Source organism: Symsagittifera roscoffensis, chromosome 1 (assembly GCF_963678635.1).
Source record: "Symsagittifera roscoffensis chromosome 1, txSymRosc1.1, whole genome shotgun sequence".
NCBI classification, from domain to species: Eukaryota; Metazoa; Xenacoelomorpha; order Acoela; family Convolutidae; genus Symsagittifera; species Symsagittifera roscoffensis.
The window spans coordinates 33,542,892-33,565,807 of record NC_087062.1 but is presented as its reverse complement, the minus strand read 5'-3'; the positions used below and the strand labels follow the sequence as shown (position 1 = coordinate 33,565,807).

General features: G+C 38.4%; 2 protein-coding genes across 3 annotated transcripts in view; one reads left to right on the top strand and one right to left on the bottom strand.

Moving 5' to 3' along the window:
* LOC134856618 (uncharacterized) overlaps positions 1 to 2,647 on the bottom strand; it is a 44,595-nt gene extending 41,948 nt beyond the window's left edge. Inside the window, exon 1 of the mRNA XM_063872894.1 lies at positions 1,750 to 2,647. Within this exon, the coding sequence (XP_063728964.1) occupies positions 1,750 to 1,783 (34 nt within the window). The 5' untranslated portion in view covers positions 1,784 to 2,647. The remainder of the gene's footprint in view (positions 1 to 1,749) is intronic.
* The window catches only part of LOC134843261 (translationally-controlled tumor protein homolog), a 424,116-nt gene that overhangs the window by 243,231 nt on the left and 157,969 nt on the right, over positions 1 to 22,916 (top strand). The gene's annotated exons all lie outside the window — the stretch shown is intronic.

Genomic DNA, 22,916 nt, shown 5'->3' with positions numbered 1-22,916 from the left:
ATTTTTATAGAGTAATCTTGATTTTCTTGCGGATCAACATTCACGTAACCAGATAAAATTACGGGAAAATGATCAGAAATTGTTGAATCCAGTGTTTTTACGTTAGCGTCAAAATTAGCAATTAAATGAGCAATACCTTTACTCGATGTTGGGGTAATGCGAGTTGGATCTCTATTCAAAATATGCGCACCACAGCTTTTAATTAGATTAAAATAAGATTTGGAAATAGGTTTGCAATCTAAAGTGTCGATATTAAAATCTCCACAAACAAGAAAATTAGTTTTCAAAGCATTTAAGTACAGAAGACAAATATTTTCAGGTTAGTTAGTCTTTTTGCTACGGTTTTTTCCGCATTGCCATGAGTTGAAAACTATCTTCCAACATTAAAGGAGCAGTTTTAAAGGAGCAAGTTCTTTCAGAATGCTAAAAGCGAAAAAATATTTTACCAACAATTTGGCATCAAACATAAAACTTAGAAAATGAATTGCAGTAAAAATATGTACGATCTAAGTTTTTAATCAATCATCATCATCCATCGAGTTATCGCTTATCGCATCAGAACTCATTATAAATTAGTTATCTGAACCTTTCGACTACCCTTTAAATTGCATCAGTTTTGTCGGTAAAAATCAAATTTTTTCTACATCATGACAACAATCAAAAACTGGTTTTTCCATTCTCGAATTTAACCAATCTTCACAAACAATTTTAAATCCAAGTAAAAAATGTGTGTTTCATTGCTCGTTTTTAAACGATCGAAATATGTTTGAATGATTGCAATCTTACTAACAAGAATTGTCTGTTATTGTGCAAACAGCTCAGAATGATCGAACATTTTTAGGGCAATATTTTTTTCATGGGTCTCAGTTCGTGCATTTTGTTTGCGGCACAGCGAGAGGCGAAAAAAACTTTAAACAATGATGAGCAAATGTGTTTGTAACTGAATTACATTGATGTTGCCCAAGAAAAATATTTTAAACTTTTCATAATAATTTTTGCTGTTTTCAAAATTATATTTTTTGAATCAACGAAGACGTTAAATGACGATTCAAAACTAAAGTTAAATGCTTCGTTTTACTGATAGCCGCTTCCTGCACCACTCGCTGGTTTTATTCACTCCAAGTTTGTCTGAGAGAAAAAACTTCTAGACAGGTTTATCGGTACTCTAAGTGATTTTTCATCCGGTTTTTCGAACCCTTAGATAAAGTGCAAGAACTCTAAAAACAGTTTAAAAGTTGATACTTCATTGGCAAACAAAGTTAAATAGATAACTAAATATTTTTTTTTGGTCTGACTCAAAACTTATTTTCGTAAATGCTTGTCTTTAAACGCAAAGAGTCATTGTAACTTCCTGAGGGTCCCTTCATTCTTGCAAAATCAACTTTACGTTGCCGTAATAATTTTTTCAGTTTTTTTTTTTATAAAACAAAAGTATCAAAAGCCAAAATGTGTGCAAGATCGATCCTTCATCATCTTTAACGTTCAGAAAACCGATAAATTTGGCACGGTTTTTATGAACTGCAATGAGTAAAATACTATTTTCGAACCATTTATTTTTGAAAACGTTGAGAAGCGCAAAGTGTCCGAAAAGTTCACAAATAGAAAAAGACTCAATTCCTATCAAATGCAGTCTGGAGTTCAGTGTTGGAATCATGGATGCTTTTAATTTAAAAAATGACAATCGTTCATTAAAGAGAAGAGTTCAGAGATCATTAAACTAATAAACAATATAAAAATAACATCACAAACCTTTCAAAGAATATGACGAGCATGAACAGCCCATACTTGAAGTTTTATGTTTATATAACTAGTAAAAATAAAAATAACTTGTCGTTGTTAGATTTTAAACGATGAATTTTAAAATGAATGTAATTTTAATCACAAAATTAATCAAATTATTCAAATTTTCTCATTGAAAATTGATAAAATCTTTCTTGTCATAGCTCGTATACCGTATTTGATTAACTCAAACAATTGACAAAACCATTTTGCTCTTTGATTTCAATTTCTGAACTGCAAACATAGAAACTTATCACATATTTAGCATCTGAATTTTGTTATTCAGGTCATCAGTGCGTTTATTTTTAAACACCCAAAAAGACGAACAATACAACAATAATTTAGGATAAAAACTAACAAATGCAAAAAATCTGGTTGCTTTTGTAATAAAATTTAATTGATATTTTTGCTGAAATCTGGTAAATTAGGTTGATCAGTAAACGGCAATATTTGAAATGTGGAGCTGAAATAACAAAAGAACGGTGTAGTTTCATTTAACTTTGTGTAGATAAAACAAGGCCTGCTGATATCATCGTTTGATCAAACAAGTGTCTTCTGATTCTGTCATAGCAACTGTTTAACTGGTTTAATTGTTAGTGATTTTCTCAACCTTGGCTCATTTTAAAGTAAATTAATACAGTTTCATACCAATCATTTTGTCTTACAAAATGTAGGGATGTTTTCCCTAGTTCCCCGAAAGCAACAATGGTTTGGTGTTTCTTTTGTTTGAAAATAATGAAGCTAACAGGATCTATCTGTCTGTTTTCCTGACGCTGTATTAATAAATTTTCCCCAATTTTGAAATCCCAATTTTTTCAGATGAGCTGCAGTTCCTGATTAGCTGCGTAATTGAACGCGATATTCACATTTATTGTTCCGAACGTCAGCGAGAGGAAGGAATATATATGTAGGGGCAGAAGATGCCTTACTTATTCTCCTAAAAATATTGGCTCTAATCCGCTCTAATCCGCTCTAATCCGCTCGCACAATAAAACAGATACCAAATTAAGCCCTGACAAATCCACAACAGTCTTCAAGTCTGCTTCATTCTAAGTCAAAAAACGGAAAGCTTTGAAGTTTAGATTTGCTATTACTATTTGCTCATTGAATTGGTCCAATTGTGTCTCAAAGTGATGAATTCCAAAATGATTTAAAACGCAAGTTAAACCATAACCATACGGCTGCTGCTACGGCTGCGATCTGAAATTTATTAGAGATATCTTTGGTGAAGGTGAAATTAGTTAAATTGTCAAAGCAATTGTTATCACGAGAAGTAATTTTGATTTAAGTTTTCTAGAGCTCGAATTATCCCACTCCATGGTTGCTATTCATGATTCGGCTGTCTCAACCACAACTCAGTATGTTTCGACCGTCTCAAGTCATGTCCGATATCTTTCGACCGTCTCATTTTTTGTGATTTGACTCTGTTCGACTACGGAGAGACATCTAGACAGTGTGAAGCCCATTTCGAACGTGAAACAATCCGAACGAGATCAGCACAGCAACAAATTACACCACAGAAGAAGTCGACCAAGAAAACATTTGGACAAAGCAAGTCAATAAACCTTCATCTGACACGGGAAAAACATTTCGATCAAGTAGGACCGAGCAATAGTTTTGAACAAACAAAATTTTTTTTCGAGAAGTTTTTTTTAAATGAACTATACAAAGAACCCGGGTTATATAGCCACGGGAAAACTTTAGACCCAACCAGGAACCCTGCCAGGAAATTGTTTTTTTTCTGACAAGTTTTTTTTCTGACAATTGTTGAAAAAAATTTTTTTTCAATCTTACATTCTTATAATTACACATCGAAAAGTGGAATTGAGGCATCGGAGAGGTTTACTATGAAACAAACACAAAAATTTGAAAGCCAGGCCAGAGCACCTGCTACGAACCTTCCCATGAATTCCAAGAAACCCAGGAAAACAACGAGCTTACAAAAAAAACCATATCAAATTAATTTGGTTTGAATCTAATTTTGAACAAAAAATTGCCTTAAAACTTTGCAATTTAACTTGTTCAGAGTCAAAAAACTAATAATTTATATATAAATAAATTTTGTTTTTTATTGTTTCATTTATTATATTTCTTTCGGAGCATCTAATTAATCAAGTTTTTTGATTTGAGATCTAAGTTGGAAATCAAAAAAGTTTTCGTATGGTATTTAGAATGTCTAGCTACTTTTTAAGTTAAAAGTTTTTATCTATTTTATGTTTGAAGTTTTGGAAAAAAAACTATGTTCTTAGATTTAGATTTTTTCAAAGCGCATTTCAAACAAAAACGATTGGCTTAAGTTGTTACCAAAGAAAATCTCGAACAACATAAAAATCTTTATTCCTCTGTATCATATCGGTTCAAGTTTAACCAGTTGTCAATGTAGATAACGATGTTTGATTCATATCACAAAAATCATACGTCTACGCATGTAGTCGATGCTACCCGCACCGAGCGCCCATGGATTCTAATCCATTATAATCCATTACAGATGTAAAATTCAGACATTGAAATTGATTAAATTGCCATTAAAAATGATTATTTTTGAAAAAATCCATTATGATCCATTAAAATTGATTATAATCCATTATTTTTGACACTGAACTCGATTATTTGTTGCCAAGATAATCCATTATAATCAATTATTTTTGAAATAAAAATCCATAATAATCCATTATAATAGATTATAATCCACTATTTATGGCACTGAACTCGATTATCTTTTGCCAAGATAATCCATAATAATCCATTATAATACATTAGAATCCATTTTGTTTTTAGAAATAAATTCAATTAATTTTGCAGAAATTTTGCAAAATTAGCAGGAAATTTGCAAAATGTCTGCTAAGCCTTTTACTGAACACCATGTCTCAGCATTACCTTCTCAAGTTTTTTTTTTATCTCATCCCAACTAAGGAGGGGGCGGTAAACTGGAGGTTGCCAATCATTAATCCCCTCCCCAAAATCCACCAATAAAAAGTTGTAAATTTCATGAATGACGTCTCGAAAAAATCTATTATAATCGATTATATTTGATTATTATGGATTATATTGACCTAAAAACTTTATGATTATAACCTTTTTTAATGGCTTATATTCGATTATTTTGTAATTTTATAGTACGGACCATATTAGACAGTATAATTGTTTATAATACATGCGCGCTCGGTGCGTATTTATACATTTACCACAAATGGGAAAGTGTGAATATTTTATATAGTTATTCATGATAAAATGTTTTTTATGTGTATTTTTCTGTCTAGCAACAAATTGCATATTTTGATTATCTTAAAGCAATTTATCTTTCAAATCAATATCAAAGAAATTCTTCAAAATTACTTTCATACGTCTCCAAGATAGACAACAGCCTTGCTTCTAGAACAAACGCTCCTAAATGTGTGATTACAGTTCTTTGGAACTATGAACCATCTTGAGGCACCATTTATCTAGCTGACTGCTTTCCTTATAATTGCATGCTTAGACATTTTGAATAACAGAAACTGTATAAGCAACAAAATCCGCAGACAAAAAGAGGACAAGCAATCTTGAAGTTGAGAAATTTAATTTTGCTTGCAACATTTAAGAGATCGTGTTCACTGACATCTACAATAAAGTGCATTTTACTGCAGACAGAGAGAACATGTCGTTGTTGCTGAATTTGTAAACTTGTTTCAAAACGTTTCTGCCCGTACCCAGTAAATTTTCTGAAACAGATCCAAAATTCTTTATTTTTGTGTAAGTTAATTTTCAGATCTCATGAGCTCAACTTATTTAAAGACTTTTGGGACGGTTAAGATCAGCAGAATTCAAACAACTTCTACAAAAGTCATTAGAGTTTGAGGCTACGAAACGTCGACAATTGCTGTGCAATCTTTTCTACAATTTAGCATTGAAGTAGAGCTCATAGCTGAGATCTCGAAAACTAACATCAACGAAGAAACTGCGCAAAAACATGAATCAATCATAAGACAATCAGATTATTTTAATGAGGACCTCTACCCTGGTTAGATAGACTACCATTACTGTTGGTAAATATAGCTTTGGGTTAGTGCTTGTCTTCAATTTGCCAACAAGTATAACTTTACGACATCCATGTTTGTATAACTTTACGACTTCCATATTTGGCCGACCAACCTCAAACTTTTTCTAATGGCGCCTTTGGCGCCAATATAACTTATTTTGGGGGGAACGCACGGCCAAAAACGCAAACTTTTAGACAAAATTTTCTGGTCAAAAACGCAATTTTTTTCTTTTCATTTTTGCCTGATTTTTGAAAAGTTCGCCTCCAGCGAAGAAAAGTTTTAACAAAATAAGATCACTATAGTCTTTTTTGAGGGCTTAAACAATCAAATTAGGGACCTAAAAAAAAGTCAGCAAAATTTCGAAAAAATGCCCCTCTAGAAAATTTTCTTCGCAGACCACTGCCAACAAGTTAACCAGTGTAATATGATAGGAGTTTTGACAAAAGGAGTTTGAGTAAATACTCTCTCTTCTGCTATTCTCACAGCGAACATACAGAACTATCTAAAAAATAGTTTGAAACTAAAATTTCTTTAATCATCAAACCGAACATCAGGTAACGAAACAACGATCAGCGTCGACCCACAACGCCTAACATTTAATGTCAAACATACCATTCAAACTATGCATTATTGCAATCAGTAATTAAGTATATCACAACCCCCAGCCGACAAAATCAGGATAATATAATAGAAAATTGCGGAAAATCTATTATCTTTTTTATGCGAGGGTGAAAAGATGTCCTGGAAGGTACACAAATTTACGCTAGTTTCAAAAGACAGACGACTATTTATACATGGTTTTAAGACATATGATAACCCGGGTCGAGGTCCGCGACTTAAGAAAAAACTTAGTAAGTCGCGCTGCATACCGTTTTCACACTGGATTTCGCAGTCCGCCGTGCGCTTAAGTCGCGCCGTCAGTCTTTTCTTAAGTCGCGCCGTCAGTCTTTTCTTAAGTCGCGCCTCTTAAGTATTTTCTTAACCAGAAAATAACGGAGTTTAGACAACAACTTACGTGCAATTTGCGTGAAAATTGTGTATGTGCTGAAATTGACTTTTGGCTGAGCAAAAGTTATAGTTGTCAAAGTGCAAATCAGGTTATTAATACCCCAATTGTATAACTTAAGCATTTTAAAAACTTACTATATTTTTTCGATTTTATGTTTTAAAAAAAAATTACAGTTTTTAATTTTGATCGGTTCTTTTTTCTGAGTAATTCATTCTAAGCAAAAAATTTTGTGTAACAACATTCTAGGCAAAAAATTTTGTTGGCCCAATCTCATATTGTCCGGATTTATATAAAAGTTGGTCGTTCAATTTGTTTGTCGTCTAATTTCCTAGGCCCTTACTATAAATACACAGGTCGAGGAGTCGACTTAACGTTTCCACCGAAATGGTTGAACCAGATGTCAAAATTCGACAAAAAGTCCACAGTCGCGCTGGGCCTATAGTCGTCCTGGAAGTCAAAACATAAAGTCGAGCTAAAAAAATAAATACAAAATTTGCTTGTAAAGAATTTTACTTTAATTTACTTTTAATTTAGCGTAACCAGCTTTGAATTTAGATTTTGAATACTGAATTTTGACTTTTTTAGCCAAAAATATTTTGATGGAAAAACTGGAAAAGTTCAATTTTTTGTTCCTTCTTTCCTACTCACAGCTGTTTCTTTCCTACTCACTAACAAATTCGTGTTTTTAGGCCAACATAAAAAATTGTATAGCTTCTAATAATGTGCTTTACACTTAAAATTTCCTCACATATGCTGAATACTTTGGAGTTTTAAGAGCTCTATATTCGAAAAAAAAACATTTTCTGCATTATACAGTCAATTGACAATAAAACTCATCTAGTTATTGCAATTCAATAATAACATGTAAACTTCAATATATTGATAGTGGGGTTGTTCTGTTTTTGTAGAAATGCAAAAAGTGAAGAAATTCAAATTTAAGTTTAAATTGAGCAGAAAAATAATTTCTAGAAAGAGTAACTCAATGATTATTTCTTCGAGAACCAATAAGTTTTTGTTCATCATGATTATTGAAATTTTGTTGAATTCATCTTTATCCTTCTTGAAGCTATATTCAACGTACCGGACTTCATTTTTCTCAGCCAAATGCACACTATAATATTTAAAAAAAAAATTAAAAATTCTGTTTTTTTTTCTTATCATTTTTGGCTGCTTCTTTCCTAATTGTTAATCATTGCGGTGTTTTTGGGAGCCAAAAACGCAATGAATGTCTTGTAAAAATTTTTTCATGTGATTCGAGGCAAAAAAAATTTCATAGTTGCAAAAAAAAATTAAGCAGATGAGCTCTCCAACCGAAAAAAAATTTTCCGCATATCAACGTAAATCACATCGATGCTTGCAACACATTAGTAATACTTAAAACCAATAAGCACACAAACAGAAAATGAACCTATTGTTTCAATTTTATAACTTGTTTTACTCTTTTTTGTTTTGGTTGTGTCCTTTTCTCAAAAATAGAATCTTTTGGTTTGGGTTTGTCTTTCGACTTTTTTGTGTTTTGATTGATTGTGGTCAAATTTGAAAGTGGTGTTCAAAAGAAAAATTTATCCAGTTGTAATCTGGTTTTAATCTGATTTGGGTACCGTGGCGTTTTCAATTTTGGTTATGCTATTAGTTTGAGGTTTTGTGACGTTAGTAAGCTGCGATGGTTAATTGAGTTTACCATATAATTCCTTCCAACCGGGTTAAAGGAAGGTTTGAAACGTGTGAAAACTGGTTAGAGTTGTTGTCAGCGAAAAATAAAACATAAAATTCATTATTTAAACAATTCTTCGTGGGCGAGCTGTGCGATAGTGGAAGGAGTGTGAGACTTATGGGCGAGTGAATGATTCAAATTTATAAAAGAAGCGTCTATTAAAAAGTTTAGCATTCTTTTAAATTATCTGCTATTTTTTCTGAATTTACTACATTGAAATATCAATTTTATTGCTTTTGGGAAATTTAAATTTTAATTAATTGCTTTGTAAAAGAGAATTGATTGCTGTGGAGGGTTATTTATGAATTTACCGCTATTTAGAGGTAAATTTTACTGCTTTTATTTATACTCCAATTTGTTAAAACGAGTTTTAAGTTTCTATAAAAGAGTTTTCAATTCAATTTTTTAATTATTCTTATTTGTTTTAGATGATTGTATGATGAAATCTAAAAAGCAAAGTGAAAACTTTATGAGGAATGGTTAGTTGTGTTTTGGAATTTATTAGCGAAAGATATATAATCATACTTACTCATCAACGGCAAAAAATCCATTTTGGAAAATTTTGTGAATAGTGTCCGATGATGTTAGGAGTTTAGCGAGTAAGCGGTGATATATTTAGTTTGCAGTAGAGGCCATAGGAGTTCAAGTGCTTTGATGGTCTTTTGCTCTTCACTACTTGGTGAGAATTCGTGCGGAGTGTTTTGGATTAGATTATAAAGTTTATGGTTATAGTTAGTGTTGTGTATATGTTCCAGGATCTGGACTTCGACAGGCTGTATATATTCGTGAGGAACAATTAAGGGACTAGATTCATCAATGTTGAAAGTTTTGGTTAGTGGGCAAAATAAATACCTTTGTCGTATAGGGTCGTAAGTTCTGATGTTACCTTGCATGTTAGTGTCTTTTATACAGTATGTGAAATTTAATAAGAAGGGTGAAGTATATTTAGAGTTAAAAAATTGAAATCTATGTTGAGGGTTTCCTTGATGGTGTATAAGTAGTATAACGGTCTTGGATAAATTTAGAAAAAGTGTTTGAATGACTTTGTTTTGTGCGTAACTTTATTTGATGTGAGCAGAGTAAGTCGCGTTCTTTTGGTGTTAGAAAATTGAAAGTTAGTGAAAAATGGTTAAATTTATTGAAAAAGGGGTCGTAGGCTTTTGTGTCGCAAAGTGCTCTAGATATATCATGATCAAATTTTTTATTCATGCAATTGATGGTAAATACATATTGAGAACTTATGAAAATTTTTCAGCTAGTTAGAGGTTAGCGTTAGTATCGTCTTGTAAAAAAGTATCTTCCATATATCGTGCAATGGCGTGATCATAATGGTTAATGGAAAATCAGTTTGCTTTTTGTGCAGTGAATCTATTTAGTGTTTGGGTTAGTCCGATGGTTGTGAATTGCTTTTCATGAAGTGCTGCGGTTAGGTGATGTAATCGAGTGTGACACAATTCATTGTCGTCTGGGTTATTATATAATGGAATTGATAATGGGCTACTGAAAGGATGATATGAGGTCCATGAAGGTATGGAAAACAAGGCATGTTCATTAACGTAAGTCGTTGATCGTTGTTAGTGTTTGTTTGATAGTAAGTATTGTGGAAAAAATGGTAAGCACATGGTAGGAATTCTTTTGTGTTAGTACGAAGTGCGTGAACTGAAACCGTTCGAGGTGGTCGAGGGGTAGAAGATATTTTGGCATTGGGATGTTTACGTTTAAATAGTCGGTGGCCTCGGGTTTCTTCAGTAGCAGATGCTAGTTTTGAGGATTCGGAGGTTGTCAAGGTTTGTGATGGATGATGTATTAATAGTTTGTTAGGGTTTTGAAGTTGTTGTTGCAGGTTTATAAAATTATCTAAATCATTCTCGAGTTCTTCATCAACGGGGTTAGAGGGGTCAGGTGGTTCGCTGGTCATTGGGGACAAAAATTGGGTTTGCATCAGTGTAGGAAGAAGGGACTGAGGAAGGCTCATCGGGAATTTGTGTATGGAGTGATTGAAATGGGGCAGGGAAAAAGTGGATGAGTTAGGCTCGGAGTATGCGAACTCATCTGGGGTTTTAATATCAGAATTGTTAAATTGTGAAATTGTGTGAAAACTTGTGTTTATGGAAGTGTCATCTGAATCCATGCGTGGTGAATTATTAGTATATGATGGTACAAGATGCGGAGTGAATTGAGAAAATGATATGATTGGAGAGTGACATTGGTGATTGGATGGGTATGAAAGGGAACGGTTCAGGGAACCAATCTGGCGGCTCATCGTGGTCTAAAGAGATGGTTGTTCTGAGAACGAAAACTAGTGGTATGTGGCTGTCTAGAATTTATTCATACGTTTTTTCTACATTTGGTTGCTGGGCTTTTAAGTGAGTAACTGGACTTTGTGGGTAACTATGAATTGCAGAGATGCGCTCTGTTAGGGCTATTTTCCTGTAACTTCGTGGTACTAAAAAAAATGGATGGTTATTATGTAAAGTGTGTAATTGCGATGCAGTAGGTGTTATTTTTATTTTTGTCTTGTGAATTATCATATGCATTAGGTGTGTTTGATAGTTTTTTGTTATATTCTTTTATTTGAGCGTCTAAAAGTATTTTGATAAATGAGGTTGAAAATATTCCGAAAAACTCTGCGAAAAAAATGCGTGCTACACCTTTTTGTTTGCTTACTTGTGTGTGTTTTGCGCATGCATTATAGAGTCCTTTCATTAATGAAAAGAGAAAAACAAAAAAGTTAAGCATTGCATAAAATATAGTCAATCTTTCTAAGATGTAGTAGAGCCATCCTAGAAAGGCGAGAAGTTCATTTTTCAATTTTACAGAATTAAAGATATTGATGTGTGATATATTTTGTGGACGGTAATTTTCACCGTTTAACTAAAGGTAACCTTTCATTGTTTAGAGTATCCACTGTAGTCTTGTGTATAGATGTCTGAAAATCCTGCGGTTTCTGCAAGTTTTCTTAAGTTTTGGTCATTGGATTGTTTTTGTATTGTATCCATTTTGTAAGAAGTTCTTGAAATTATTGTGTGCGGATGTGATGTTGTATATATGATTCAGAGTATATACCTATTGATTGTAAATCTATATTTGGGTTTCTGGCAATAGCTTTGATACCTTCTGGTGAAAATTTCTATAATGATGGCATAAGTGTAGGATATGGTGTGAGAAAATAATGTTGATCTTCATCGGGATTTAACTGTACAACATTGTAGCTATTTTCAGATCCACATGGATCAGCTGTATCCCAAAAATATGTTCTTCTAGAAAGTGTGTCAATAAAATGTACTTTTTTTTTGTAGAATATGGGGTTTCTTTAGTAACATCTTTTGTCTTCAAATACATATAATGAGGATACTTTTTTCGTACATGGGTAATACCATAACATATTTCCTTCGTAGTCAATAAAACTTGATCTATTACCTGACAACAAATATCCTGCATAAGGTATTTTTAATACTGCAAGTGCAAGTGATTGAAAAATTTGTGTTGCTTCAAGTTCACCTTATTGATGAAACGTTTCTAGTTCTCATAGTGACATTTCTTGAAAATTTCTACCCATTGTATAGTCTAATTTCATGTCTTCTAGGATGTCATAGTGATTTGAACCAAAATAGGTATTGTTCATAAGAGATAGTTCTTGTAAGCGTGTACTGCTTTTGTCTTGTGATTGAAGTTTTCCACCAGTTCTTCCTATGTTTTTCAGAAATTTTACTGGGATGTATGAGTTTTCATGACTATTTGAAATTTGATGTGTTGGTTTTGGGTTATTTTTAGTTTTCCTGTGTTCAAGCCGAAACTTTTTTCGTATTCGACAAGAGTTTCTGAGTATTGTGTTTTATAATGTGGAGTGTTATACTTGCAAGCGCGTTGTGTTTCTGGGTAGATTTGAAAACGTGTCACTTTGTTTTCTATTTTATTGTTGAAACGTTGATTGTTTTTCGGATTTTTTCAGGGTTTACTTTTTCATAAGGGATGGATTTAATGAAATATTCTTGATGAAATTTTATCATTCTTGCGTGTATTCTTGCGTCTGAGGTCATTAGACACTTTAAAAATGTGGAAAGGGGATAACAAAATTGTTCTGTTTGATCCGAGGAAATCCTTGATGATCAATAAAAAAATGTTAGTTTAAATTTAATTTAAAATGAAAGATCCAAGAGAAGCCTTAATGATCTGTTTGTTAAAGAAAAATGGAGTAGTAAAAACAAGGATAAGCCTTGATAATTTGAAAATTTGAGATGAAAAAAATTTAAAAGTTAGGGCATTGATGAGATTAAATTCTTGAATTGATGCTGTTATGTTTTAGGTTATGAAGCTGGGATTACCAAAATTAGTTAATTTATGAAACAGCAATGAATTTTATTCTTATTAGTTTTTGTATTTTGTATTTAATAAATTATTATTAAAAAGTTTTGTTTCACTGCAGATTTTGGAGGGAATGACTTGTGTTCTTTTTATCAGTCGTGATTGTATAGATAGTAGGTTTAACACCAATAAGGTTGTTGAAGGACTACTTCAATTTTCATGTGAGTAAATCAAAGTTTAGATTTACTGCCTAAAGTATTTTAAATGCAAAGGTTTGATCCGGTTTCCGTCGTGCTATCTTGTAGCAGAGTGGACCGATTCCTGATTACATTTCGCGCCACGATCTTGGTCTTCTTTCAAGTCTTCTTTCACGATCTTATTCAATTTGTTCTGGTGTTGAAACTACAAGTAGTTTCAGCACTCACAAATAAGTGCAATTGTTAGAGATGGAAAATGATTGGTTAGTTTTAAATAATTTATAGTGATATTCCATCATTAACATAATTGGTCTATAAATGCTAGCTTAGAACTGGTTACAATAGCTAGTTTGGATCAAATCAGTCGAAACATAGTCATATTTGGTCGAGTCGATCGATACATAGCTATTTTTGTTCGGTTCAGTGAAAAGATAGTCGAACCCCTCGAAACGGGTAGTCTTGCCGTGCCGTCTCCGCTGTGGTCGCGCAAGTCGTGGCAGAATTTTCGATTGCGAAAGTCTGGAAATGCAAATATTAGTTGCGAACATCTGCACATATTAAATATGGGTCAGAAAATTTCGCGACTGATCTCCGTTTCGGTTTCGGAAGTCGCAGCGGATCCTTGTGGTCGCAAAAGTCTATACATGCCAAAGATTTGTCACAAAAATCTGGACATTAGTCTGGGACCACGACCCGGGTCGCACTCGGTCGAAAGGCTTTTCTTTGGTCGAACTTGGTCGAAATGTTTTTACTAGGTTGAACTTGGTCGAAACCTATATGACTCAATTGGTCAAAACATAAGAGTTTGTGGTGTGCCGATCAAAACATGTCTCGCTTGGTCGAACTTGGTCGAAACATAGATGTTTTGGTCACGCCGGTCGAAACGTATCTAGCTTGGTCGAACTTGGTCGAAACATAGATGTTTTGTTCGCGCCGGTCGAAACGTATCTTTTTTGGTCAAACTTGGTCAAAACAAAGAGTTTTGTGGTCATGCCGGCCGAAAAATATCTCGCCTTGTCGAAACAAATCTTGCTTGATCGAACTTGGTCGAAACATAGATGTTTTGATCGCGCCGGTTGAAACGTATCTCGCTTGGTCAAACTTGGTCCAAACCTAGATGTTTTGGTCGCGCCGGTCAAAACGTATCTTGTTTGGTCGAACTTGGTCGAAACCTAGATGTTTCGGTCGCGCCGGTCAAAACGTATCTCGCTGGGTCGAACTTGGTCGAAACATAGATGTTTTGTTCGCGCCGGTCGAAACGTATCTTGTTTGGTCAAACTTGGTCAAAACAAAGAATTTTGTGGCCGTGCCGGTGGAAACATATCTCGCGTTGTCGAAACATATCTTCCTTGGTGTCCAAACATAGATGTTTTGGTCGCGCCGGTCGGCATGTATCTCGCTCGGTCGAACTTGCTCGAAACCTAGATGTTTCGGTCGCGCCGGTCAAAACGTATCTCGCTGGGTCGAACTTGGTCGAAACATAGATGTTTTGTTCGCGCCGGTCGAAACGTATCTTGTTTGGTCAAACTTGGTCAAAACAAAGAATTTTGTGGTCGTGCCGGTGGAAACATATCTCGCGTTGTCGAAACATATCTTCCTTGGTGTCGAAACATAGATGTTTTGGTCGCGCCGGTCGGCATGTATCTCGCTCGGTCGAACTTGCTCGAAACCTAGATGTTTTGTTCGCGCCGGTTCAAACGTATCTTTTTTGGTCAAACTTGGTCAAAACAAAAAGGTTTGTGGTCATGCCGGCCGAAAAATATCTCGCCTTGTCGAAACAAATCTTGCTTGATTGAACTTGGTCGAAACATAGATGTTTTGATCGCGCCGGTTGAAACGTATCTCGCTTGGTCAAACTTGGTCCAAACCTAGATGTTTTGGTCGCGCCGGTCAAAACGTATCTCACTTGATTGAACTTGGTCGAAACCTAGATTTTACAGGTTGCGCAGGTCGAAACATATCTCGCTTGGTCGAACTTGGTCAAAACATAAATACTTTGGTCGCGCCGGTCGAAATGTATCTCGCTTGGTCGAATGTGGTCGAAACCTAGATGTTTTGGTCATGCCGGTCGAAACGTATCTCGCTTGGTAGAACTTGGTCGAAACATAGATATTTTGGTCGCGCCGGTCGAAACGTATCTCGCTGTGTCGTACTTAGTCAAAACATTGATTTTTTGCTCGCGCCGGTCGAAAAGTATCTCGCTTGGTCGTACTTTGTCAAAATATAGATTTTTTGCTCGCGCCGGTCGAAAAGTATCTCGCTTGGTCGAAATTAGTCAAAAATTAGATGTTTTGGTCGCGCCGGTCAAAACGTATCTCACTTGGTCGAACTTGGTCAAGACATAGAGTTTTGTGGTCATGCCGATCGAAAAATATCTCGCTTGGTCGAACTTGGTCGAAACATAGATGTTTTGTTCGCGCCGGTCGAAACGTATCTCGCTGGGTCGTACTTGGTCAAAACATTGATTTTTTGCTCGCGCCGGTCGAAAAGTATCTCGCTTTGTCGTACTTGGTCGAAGCCTAAATTATTCGGTCGCGCCGGTCGAAATGTATCTCGCTTGGTCGAACTTGGTTAAGACATAGAGTTTTGTGGTCGTGCCGATCGAAACATATCTCTCTCGGTCAAACTGGGTCGAAACCTAGATGTTTTGGTCGCTCCGGTCAAGACGTAACTCGCATGGTCGTACTTGGGCAAAACATAGATTTTTTGCTCGCGCCGGTCGAAAAGTATCTCGCTTTGTCGAAACCTAAATTATTCGGTCGCACCGGTCAAAATGTATCTCGCTTGTTCAAATTTAGTCGAAAATTAGATGTTTTGGTCGCGCCGGTCAAAACGTATCTCACTTGGTCGAACTTGGTCAAGACATAGAGTTTTGTGGTCGTGCCGATCGAAACATATCTCTCTCGGTCAAACTGGGTCGAAACCTAGATGTTTTGGTCGCTCCGGTCAAGACGTATCTCGCATGGTCGTACTTGGGCAAAACATAGATTTTTTGCTCGCGCCGGTCGAAAAGTATATCGCTTTGTCGAAACCTAAATTATTCGGTCGCACCGGTCAAAATGTATCTCGCTTCGTCGAATTTAGTCGAAAATTAGATGTTTTGGTCGCGCCGGTCAAAACGTATCTCACTTGGTCGAACTTGATCAAGACATAGAGTTTTGTGGTCGTGCCGATCGAAACATATCTCGCTCGGTCGAACTGGGTCCAAACCTAGATGTTTTGGTCGCGCCGGTCAAGACGTATCTCGCATGGTCGTACTTGGTCAAAACATAGATTTTTTCGCTCGCGCCGGTCGAAAAGTATCTCGCTTGGTCGAAACCTAAATGTTTTGGTCGCGCCGGTCGAAATGTATCTCGCTTGGTTGAATTTAGTCGAAAAATAGATGTTTTGGTTGCGCCGGTTAAAACGTATCTCACTTGGTTGAACTTGGTCAAGACATAAATAATTTGGTCGCGCCGGTCGAAATGTCTCTCGCTTGGTCGATTGCGGTCGAAACCTAGATGTTTTGGTCGCGCCGGTCGAAACGTATCTCGCTTGGTAGAACTTGGTCGAAACATAAATATTTTGGTCGCACCGGTCGAAACGTATCTCGCTGGGTCGTACTTGGTCAAAACATTGATTTTTTGCTCGCGCCGGTTGAAATGTAACTCGTTTGGTCGAACTTGGTCGAAACTTAGATATTTTGGTCGCGCCGGTCGAAACGTATCTCGAAGGGTCGAACCTGGTTGAAACAAAGAAGTACGCGATCGTGCCGATCGAAACATATCTCGCTCGGTCGAACTGGGTCCAAACCTAGATGTTTTGGTCACGCCGGTCAAGACGTATCTCGCTTGGTTGTACTTGGTCAAAACATAGATTTTTTGCTCGCGCCGCTCGAAAAGTATCTCGCATGGTCGAAACCTAAATGTTTTGGTCGCGCCGGTCGAAACGTATCTCGAAGGGTCGAACCTGGTTGAAACAAAGAAGTACGCGATCGTACCGATCGAAACATATCTCGCTGGGTCGAACTGGGTCCAAACCTAGATGTTTTGGTCACGCCGGTCAAGACGTATCTCGCTTGGTTGTACTTGGTCAAAACATAGATTTTTTGCTCGCGCCGCTCGAAAAGTATCTCGCATGGTCGAAACCTAAATGTTTTGGTCGCACCGGTCGAAATGTAACTCGCTTGGTCGAACTTGGTCAAGACATAGAGTTTTGTGGTTGTGCCGATCGAACCATATCTCGCTTGGTCGAACTTGGTCGAAACATAGATGTTTTGGTCGCTCGGGTCGAAACGTATCTCGCTTGGTCGAACCTGGTCAAAACATAGAATTTCGGGGTCGTGCCGATCGAAACATATCTCGCTCGGTCGAACTGGGTCAAAACCTAGATGTTTTGGTCGCGCCGGTCAAGACGTATCTCGCTTGGTCGTACTTGGTCAAAACATAGATTTTTTGCTCGCGCCGGTCGAAAAGTATCTCGCTTGGTCGAAACCTAAATGTTTTGGTCGCGCCGGTCGAAATGTATCTCGCTTGGTCGAATTTAGTCGAAAAATAGATGTTTTGGTCGCGCCGGTCGAAACGTATTTCACTTGGTCGAACTTGGTCAAGACATAGAGTTTTGTGGTTGTGCTGATCGAACCATATCTCGCTTGGTCGAACTTGGTCGAAACCTAGATGTTTTGGTCGCGCCGGTCAAGACGTATCTCGCATGGTCGTACTTGGTCAAAACATAGATTTTTTTGCTCGCGCCGGTCAAAAAGTATCTCGCATGGTCGAAACCTAAATTTTTTGGTCGCACCGGTCGAAATGTAACTCGCTTGGTCGAATTTAGTCGAAAAATAGATGTTTTGGTTGCACCGGTCAAAACGTATCTCACTTGGTCAAACTTGGTCAAGACATAAATAATTTGGTCGCGCCGGTCGAAATGTCTATCGTTTGGTCGATTGCGGTCGAAACCTAGATGTTTTGGTCGCGCCGGTCGAAACGTATCTCACTTGGTAGAACTTGGTCGAAACATAAATATTTTGGTCGCGCCGGTCGAAACGTATCTCGCTGGGTCGTACTTGGTCAAAACATTGATTTTTTGCTCGCGCCGGTCGAAATGTAACTCGTTTGGTCGAACTTGGTCGAAATTTAGATATTTTGGTCGCGCCGGTCGAAACATATCTCGATGGGTCGAACCTGGTTGAAACATAGAAGTTCGCAATCGTGCCGATCGAAACATATCTCGCTCGGTCGAACTGGGTCCAAACCTAGATGTTTTGGTCGCGCCGGTCAAGAAGTATCTCGCTTGGTCGTACTTGGTCAAAACATAGACTTTTTGCTCGCCCCGCTCGAAAAGTAACTCGCATGGTCGAAACCTAAATGTTTTGGTCGCACCGGTCGAAATGTAACTCGCTTGGTCGAATTTAGTCGAAAATTAGATGTTTTGGTTGCGCCGGGCGAAACGTATCTCACTTGGTCGAACGTGGTCAAAACATAGAGTTTTGTGGTTGTGCCGATCGAACCATATCTCGCTTGGTCGAACTTGGTCCAAACCTAGATGTTTTGGTCGCACCGGTCAAGACGTATCTCGCATGGTCGTACTTGGTCAAAACATAGATTTTTTTGCTCGCGCCGGTCAAAAAGTATCTCGCATGGTCGAAACCTAAATTTTTTGGTCGCACCGGTCGAAATGTAACTCGCTTGGTCGAATTTAGTCGAAAAATAGATGTTTTGGTTGCACCGGTTAAAACGTATCTCACTTGGTCAAACTTGGTCAAGACATAAATAATTTGGTCGCGCCGGTCGAAATGTCTATCGTTTGGTCGATTGCGGTCGAAACCTAGATGTTTTGGTCGCGCCGGTCGAAACGTATCTCACTTGGTAGAACTTGGTCGAAACATAAATATTTTGGTCGCGCCGGTCGAAACGTATCTCGCTGGGTCGTACTTGGTCAAAACATTGATTTTTTGCTCGCGCCGGTCGAAATGTAACTCGTTTGGTCGAACTTGGTCGAAATTTAGATATTTTGGTCGCGCCGGTCGAAACATATCTCGATGGGTCGAACCTGGTTGAAACATAGAAGTTCGCAATCGTGCCGATCGAAACATATCTCGCTCGGTCAAACTGGGTCCAAACCTAGATGTTTTGGTCGCGCCGGTCAAGAAGTATCTCGCTTGGTCGTACTTGGTCAAAACATAGACTTTTTGCTCGCGCCGCTCGAAAAGTATCTCGCATGGTCGAAACCTAAATGTTTTGGTCGCACCGGTCGAAATGTAACTCGCTTGGTCGAATTTAGTCGAAAATTAGATGTTTTGGTTGCGCCGGGCGAAACGTATCTCACTTGGTCGAACGTGGTCAAAACATAGAGTTTTGTGGTTGTGCCGATCGAACCATATCTCGCTTGGTCGAACTTGGTCCAAACCTAGATGTTTTGGTCGCGCCGGTCAAGACGTATCTCGCATGGTCGTACTTGGTCAAAACATAGATTTTTTTGCTCGCGCCGGTCAAAAAGTATCTCGCATGGTCGAAACCTAAATTTTTTGGTCGCACCGGTCGAAATGTAACTCGCTTGGTCGAATTTAGTCGAAAAATAGATGTTTTGGTTGCACCGGTCAAAACGTATCTCACTTGGTCAAACTTGGTCAAGACATAAATAATTTGGTCGCGCCGGTCGAAATGTCTATCGTTTGGTCGATTGCGGTCGAAACCTAGATGTTTTGGTCGCGCCGGTCGAAACGTATCTCACTTGGTAGAACTTGGTCGAAACATAAATATTTTGGTCGCGCCGGTCGAAACGTATCTCGCTGGGTCGTACTTGGTCAAAACATTGATTTTTTGCTCGCGCCGGTCGAAATGTAACTCGTTTGGTCGAACTTGGTCGAAATTTAGATATTTTGGTCGCGCCGGTCGAAACATATCTCGATGGGTCGAACCTGGTTGAAACATAGAAGTTCGCAATCGTGCCGATCGAAACATATCTCGCTCGGTCAAACTGGGTCCAAACCTAGATGTTTTGGTCGCGCCGGTCAAGAAGTATCTCGCTTGGTCGTACTTGGTCAAAACATAGACTTTTTGCTCGCGCCGCTCGAAAAGTATCTCGCATGGTCGAAACCTAAATGTTTTGGTCGCACCGGTCGAAATGTAACTCGCTTGGTCGAACTTGGTCGAAACATAGATAATTTGGTCGCGCGGGTCGAAACGTATCTCGCTTGGTCGAACCTGGTCAAAACATAGAATTTCGTGGTCGTGCCGATCAAAACATATCTCGCTCGGTCGAACTGGGTCAAAACCTAGATGTTTTGGTCGCGCCGGTCAAGACGTATCTCGCTTGGTCGTACTTGGTCAAATCATAGATTTTTTGCTCGCGCCGCTCGAAAAGTATCTCGCATGGTCGAAACCTAAATGTTTTGGTCGCACCGGTCAAAATGTAACTCGCTTGGTCGAATTTAGTCGAAAAATAGATGTTTTGGTCGCGCCGGGCGAAACGTATCTCACTTGGTCGAACTTGGTCAAGACATAGAGTTTTGTGGTTGTGCCGATCGAACCATATCTCGCTTGGTCAAACTTGGTCGAAACATAGATGTTTTGGTCGCGCGGGTTGAAACGTATCTCGCTTGGTCGAACTTGGTCAAGACATAGAGTTTTGTGGTTGTGCCGATCGAAACATATCTCGCTCGGTCGAACTGGGTCAAAACCTAGATGTTTTGGTCGCGCCGGTCAAGAAGTATCTCGCTTGGTCGTACTTGGTCAAAACATCGATTTTTTGCTCGCGCCGGTCGAAAAGTATCTCGCTTGGTTGAAACCTAAATGCTTTGGTCGCGCCGGTCGAAATGTATCTCGCTTGGTCGAATTTAGTCGAAAAATAGATGTTTTGGTTGCGCCGGTCGAAACGTATCTCACTTGGTCGAACTTGGTCAAGACATAGAGTTTTGTGGTAGTGCTGATCGAACCATATCTCGCTTGGTCGAACTTGGTCGAAACATAGATGTTTTGATGTTTTGGTCGCGCATTGGTCGGAAAGTATCTCGCTTGGTCGAATTTAGTCGAAAAGTAGGTGTTTTGTGCCGATCGAATCATATCTCGCTTGGTCGAACTTGGTCGAAACATAGATGTTTTGGTGGCGCGGGTCGAAACGTATCTCGCTTGGTCGAACCTGGTCAAAACATAGAAGTTCGTGGTCGTGCCGATCGAAACATATCTCGCTCGGTCGAACTGGGTCCAAACCTAGATGTTTTGGTCGCGCCGGTCAAGACGTATCTCGCTTGGTCGTACTTGGTCAAAACATAGATTTTTTGCTCGCGCCAGTCGAAAAGTATCTCGCTTGGTCGAAACCTAAATGTTTTGGTCGCGCCGGTCGAAATGTATCTCGCTTGGTTGAATTTAGTCGAAAAACAGATGTTTTGGTCGCGCCGGTCGAAACGTATCTCACTTGGTTGAACTTGGTCAAGAGATAGAGTTTTGTGGTTGTGCCGATCGAACCATATCTCGCTTGGTCGAACTTGGTGGAATTATAGATGTTTTGGTCGCGCCGGTCGAACCATATCTCGCTTGGTCGAACTTGGTCGAAACATAGATGTTTTGATGTTTTGGTCGCGCATTGGTCGAAAAGTATCTCGCTTGGTCGAATTTAGTCGAAAAATAGATGTTTTGGTCGCGCCGGTCGAAACGTATCTCACTTGGTTGAACTTGGTCAAGACATAGAGTTTTGTGGTTGTGCCGATCGAACCATATCTCGCTTGGTCGAACTTGGTCGAAACATAGATGTTTTGGTCGCGCGGGTCAAAACGTATCTCGCTTGGTCGAACTTGGTCAAAACATAGAAGTTCATGGTCGTTCCGATCGAAACATATCTCGCTCGGTCGAACTGGGTCCAAACCTAGATGTTTTGGTCGCGCCGGTCAAGACGTATCTCGCTTGGTCGTACTTGGTCAAAACATAGGTTTTTTGCTGGCGCCGTTCGAAAAGTATCTCGCTTGGTCGAAACCTAAATATTTTGGTCGCGCCGGTCGAAATGTATCTCGCTTGGTCGAATTCAGTCGAAAAATAGATGTTTTGGTCGCGCCGGTCGAAACGTATCTCACTTGGTCGAACTTGGTCAGGACATAGAGTTTTGTGGTTGTGCTGATCGAACTATATCTCGCTTGGTCGAACTTGGTCGAAACATAGATGTTTTGATGTTTTGGTCTCGCATTGGTCGAAAAGTATCTCGCTTGGTCGAAGCCTAAAGGTTTTGGTCAAGCCGTTGGAAACGTATCTCGCTTGGTCGAACTTAGTCGAAAAATAGATTTTTTGATCGTGCAGGTCAAAACGTAACTCGCTCGGTCGAATTTGGTCGAAACCTAGATGTTTAGGGCGCGCCGGTCGAAACGTATCTCGCTTGGTCGAACTTGGTCGAAACCTAGAAGCTTTGGTCGCGCTTGTCAAAACGTATCTCGCTTGGTCGAAACATAGATGTTTTTTTTCGCGCCGGTGGAAACGTATCTCGCGGGATTGAAATTGGTCGAAACCTAGATTTTACATGTCGCGCAGGTCGAAACATATCTCGCTTGGTCGAATTTGGTTGAAACCTAGATGTTTAGGGCGCGCCGGTCGAAACGTATCTCGCTTGGTCGAACTTGGTCGAAACCTAGAAGCTTCGGTCGCGCTTGTCAAAACGTATCTCGCTTGGTCGAAACATAGATGTTTTGTTCGCGCCGGTGGAAACTTATCTCGCTGGATTGAACTTGGTCGATACCTAGATTTTACAAGTCGCGCAGGTCGAAACATATCTCGCTTGGTCGCACTTGGCCAAAACCTAGATGTTCTGGTCGCTCCGGTCAAAACGTATCTCGCTTGGTCAAGATTCGTTGAAACCTAGATGTTTTGGTCGCGCCGGTCGAAACGTATCTCGCTTGGTCGAACCTGCTCGAAACATAGAAGTTCGTGGTC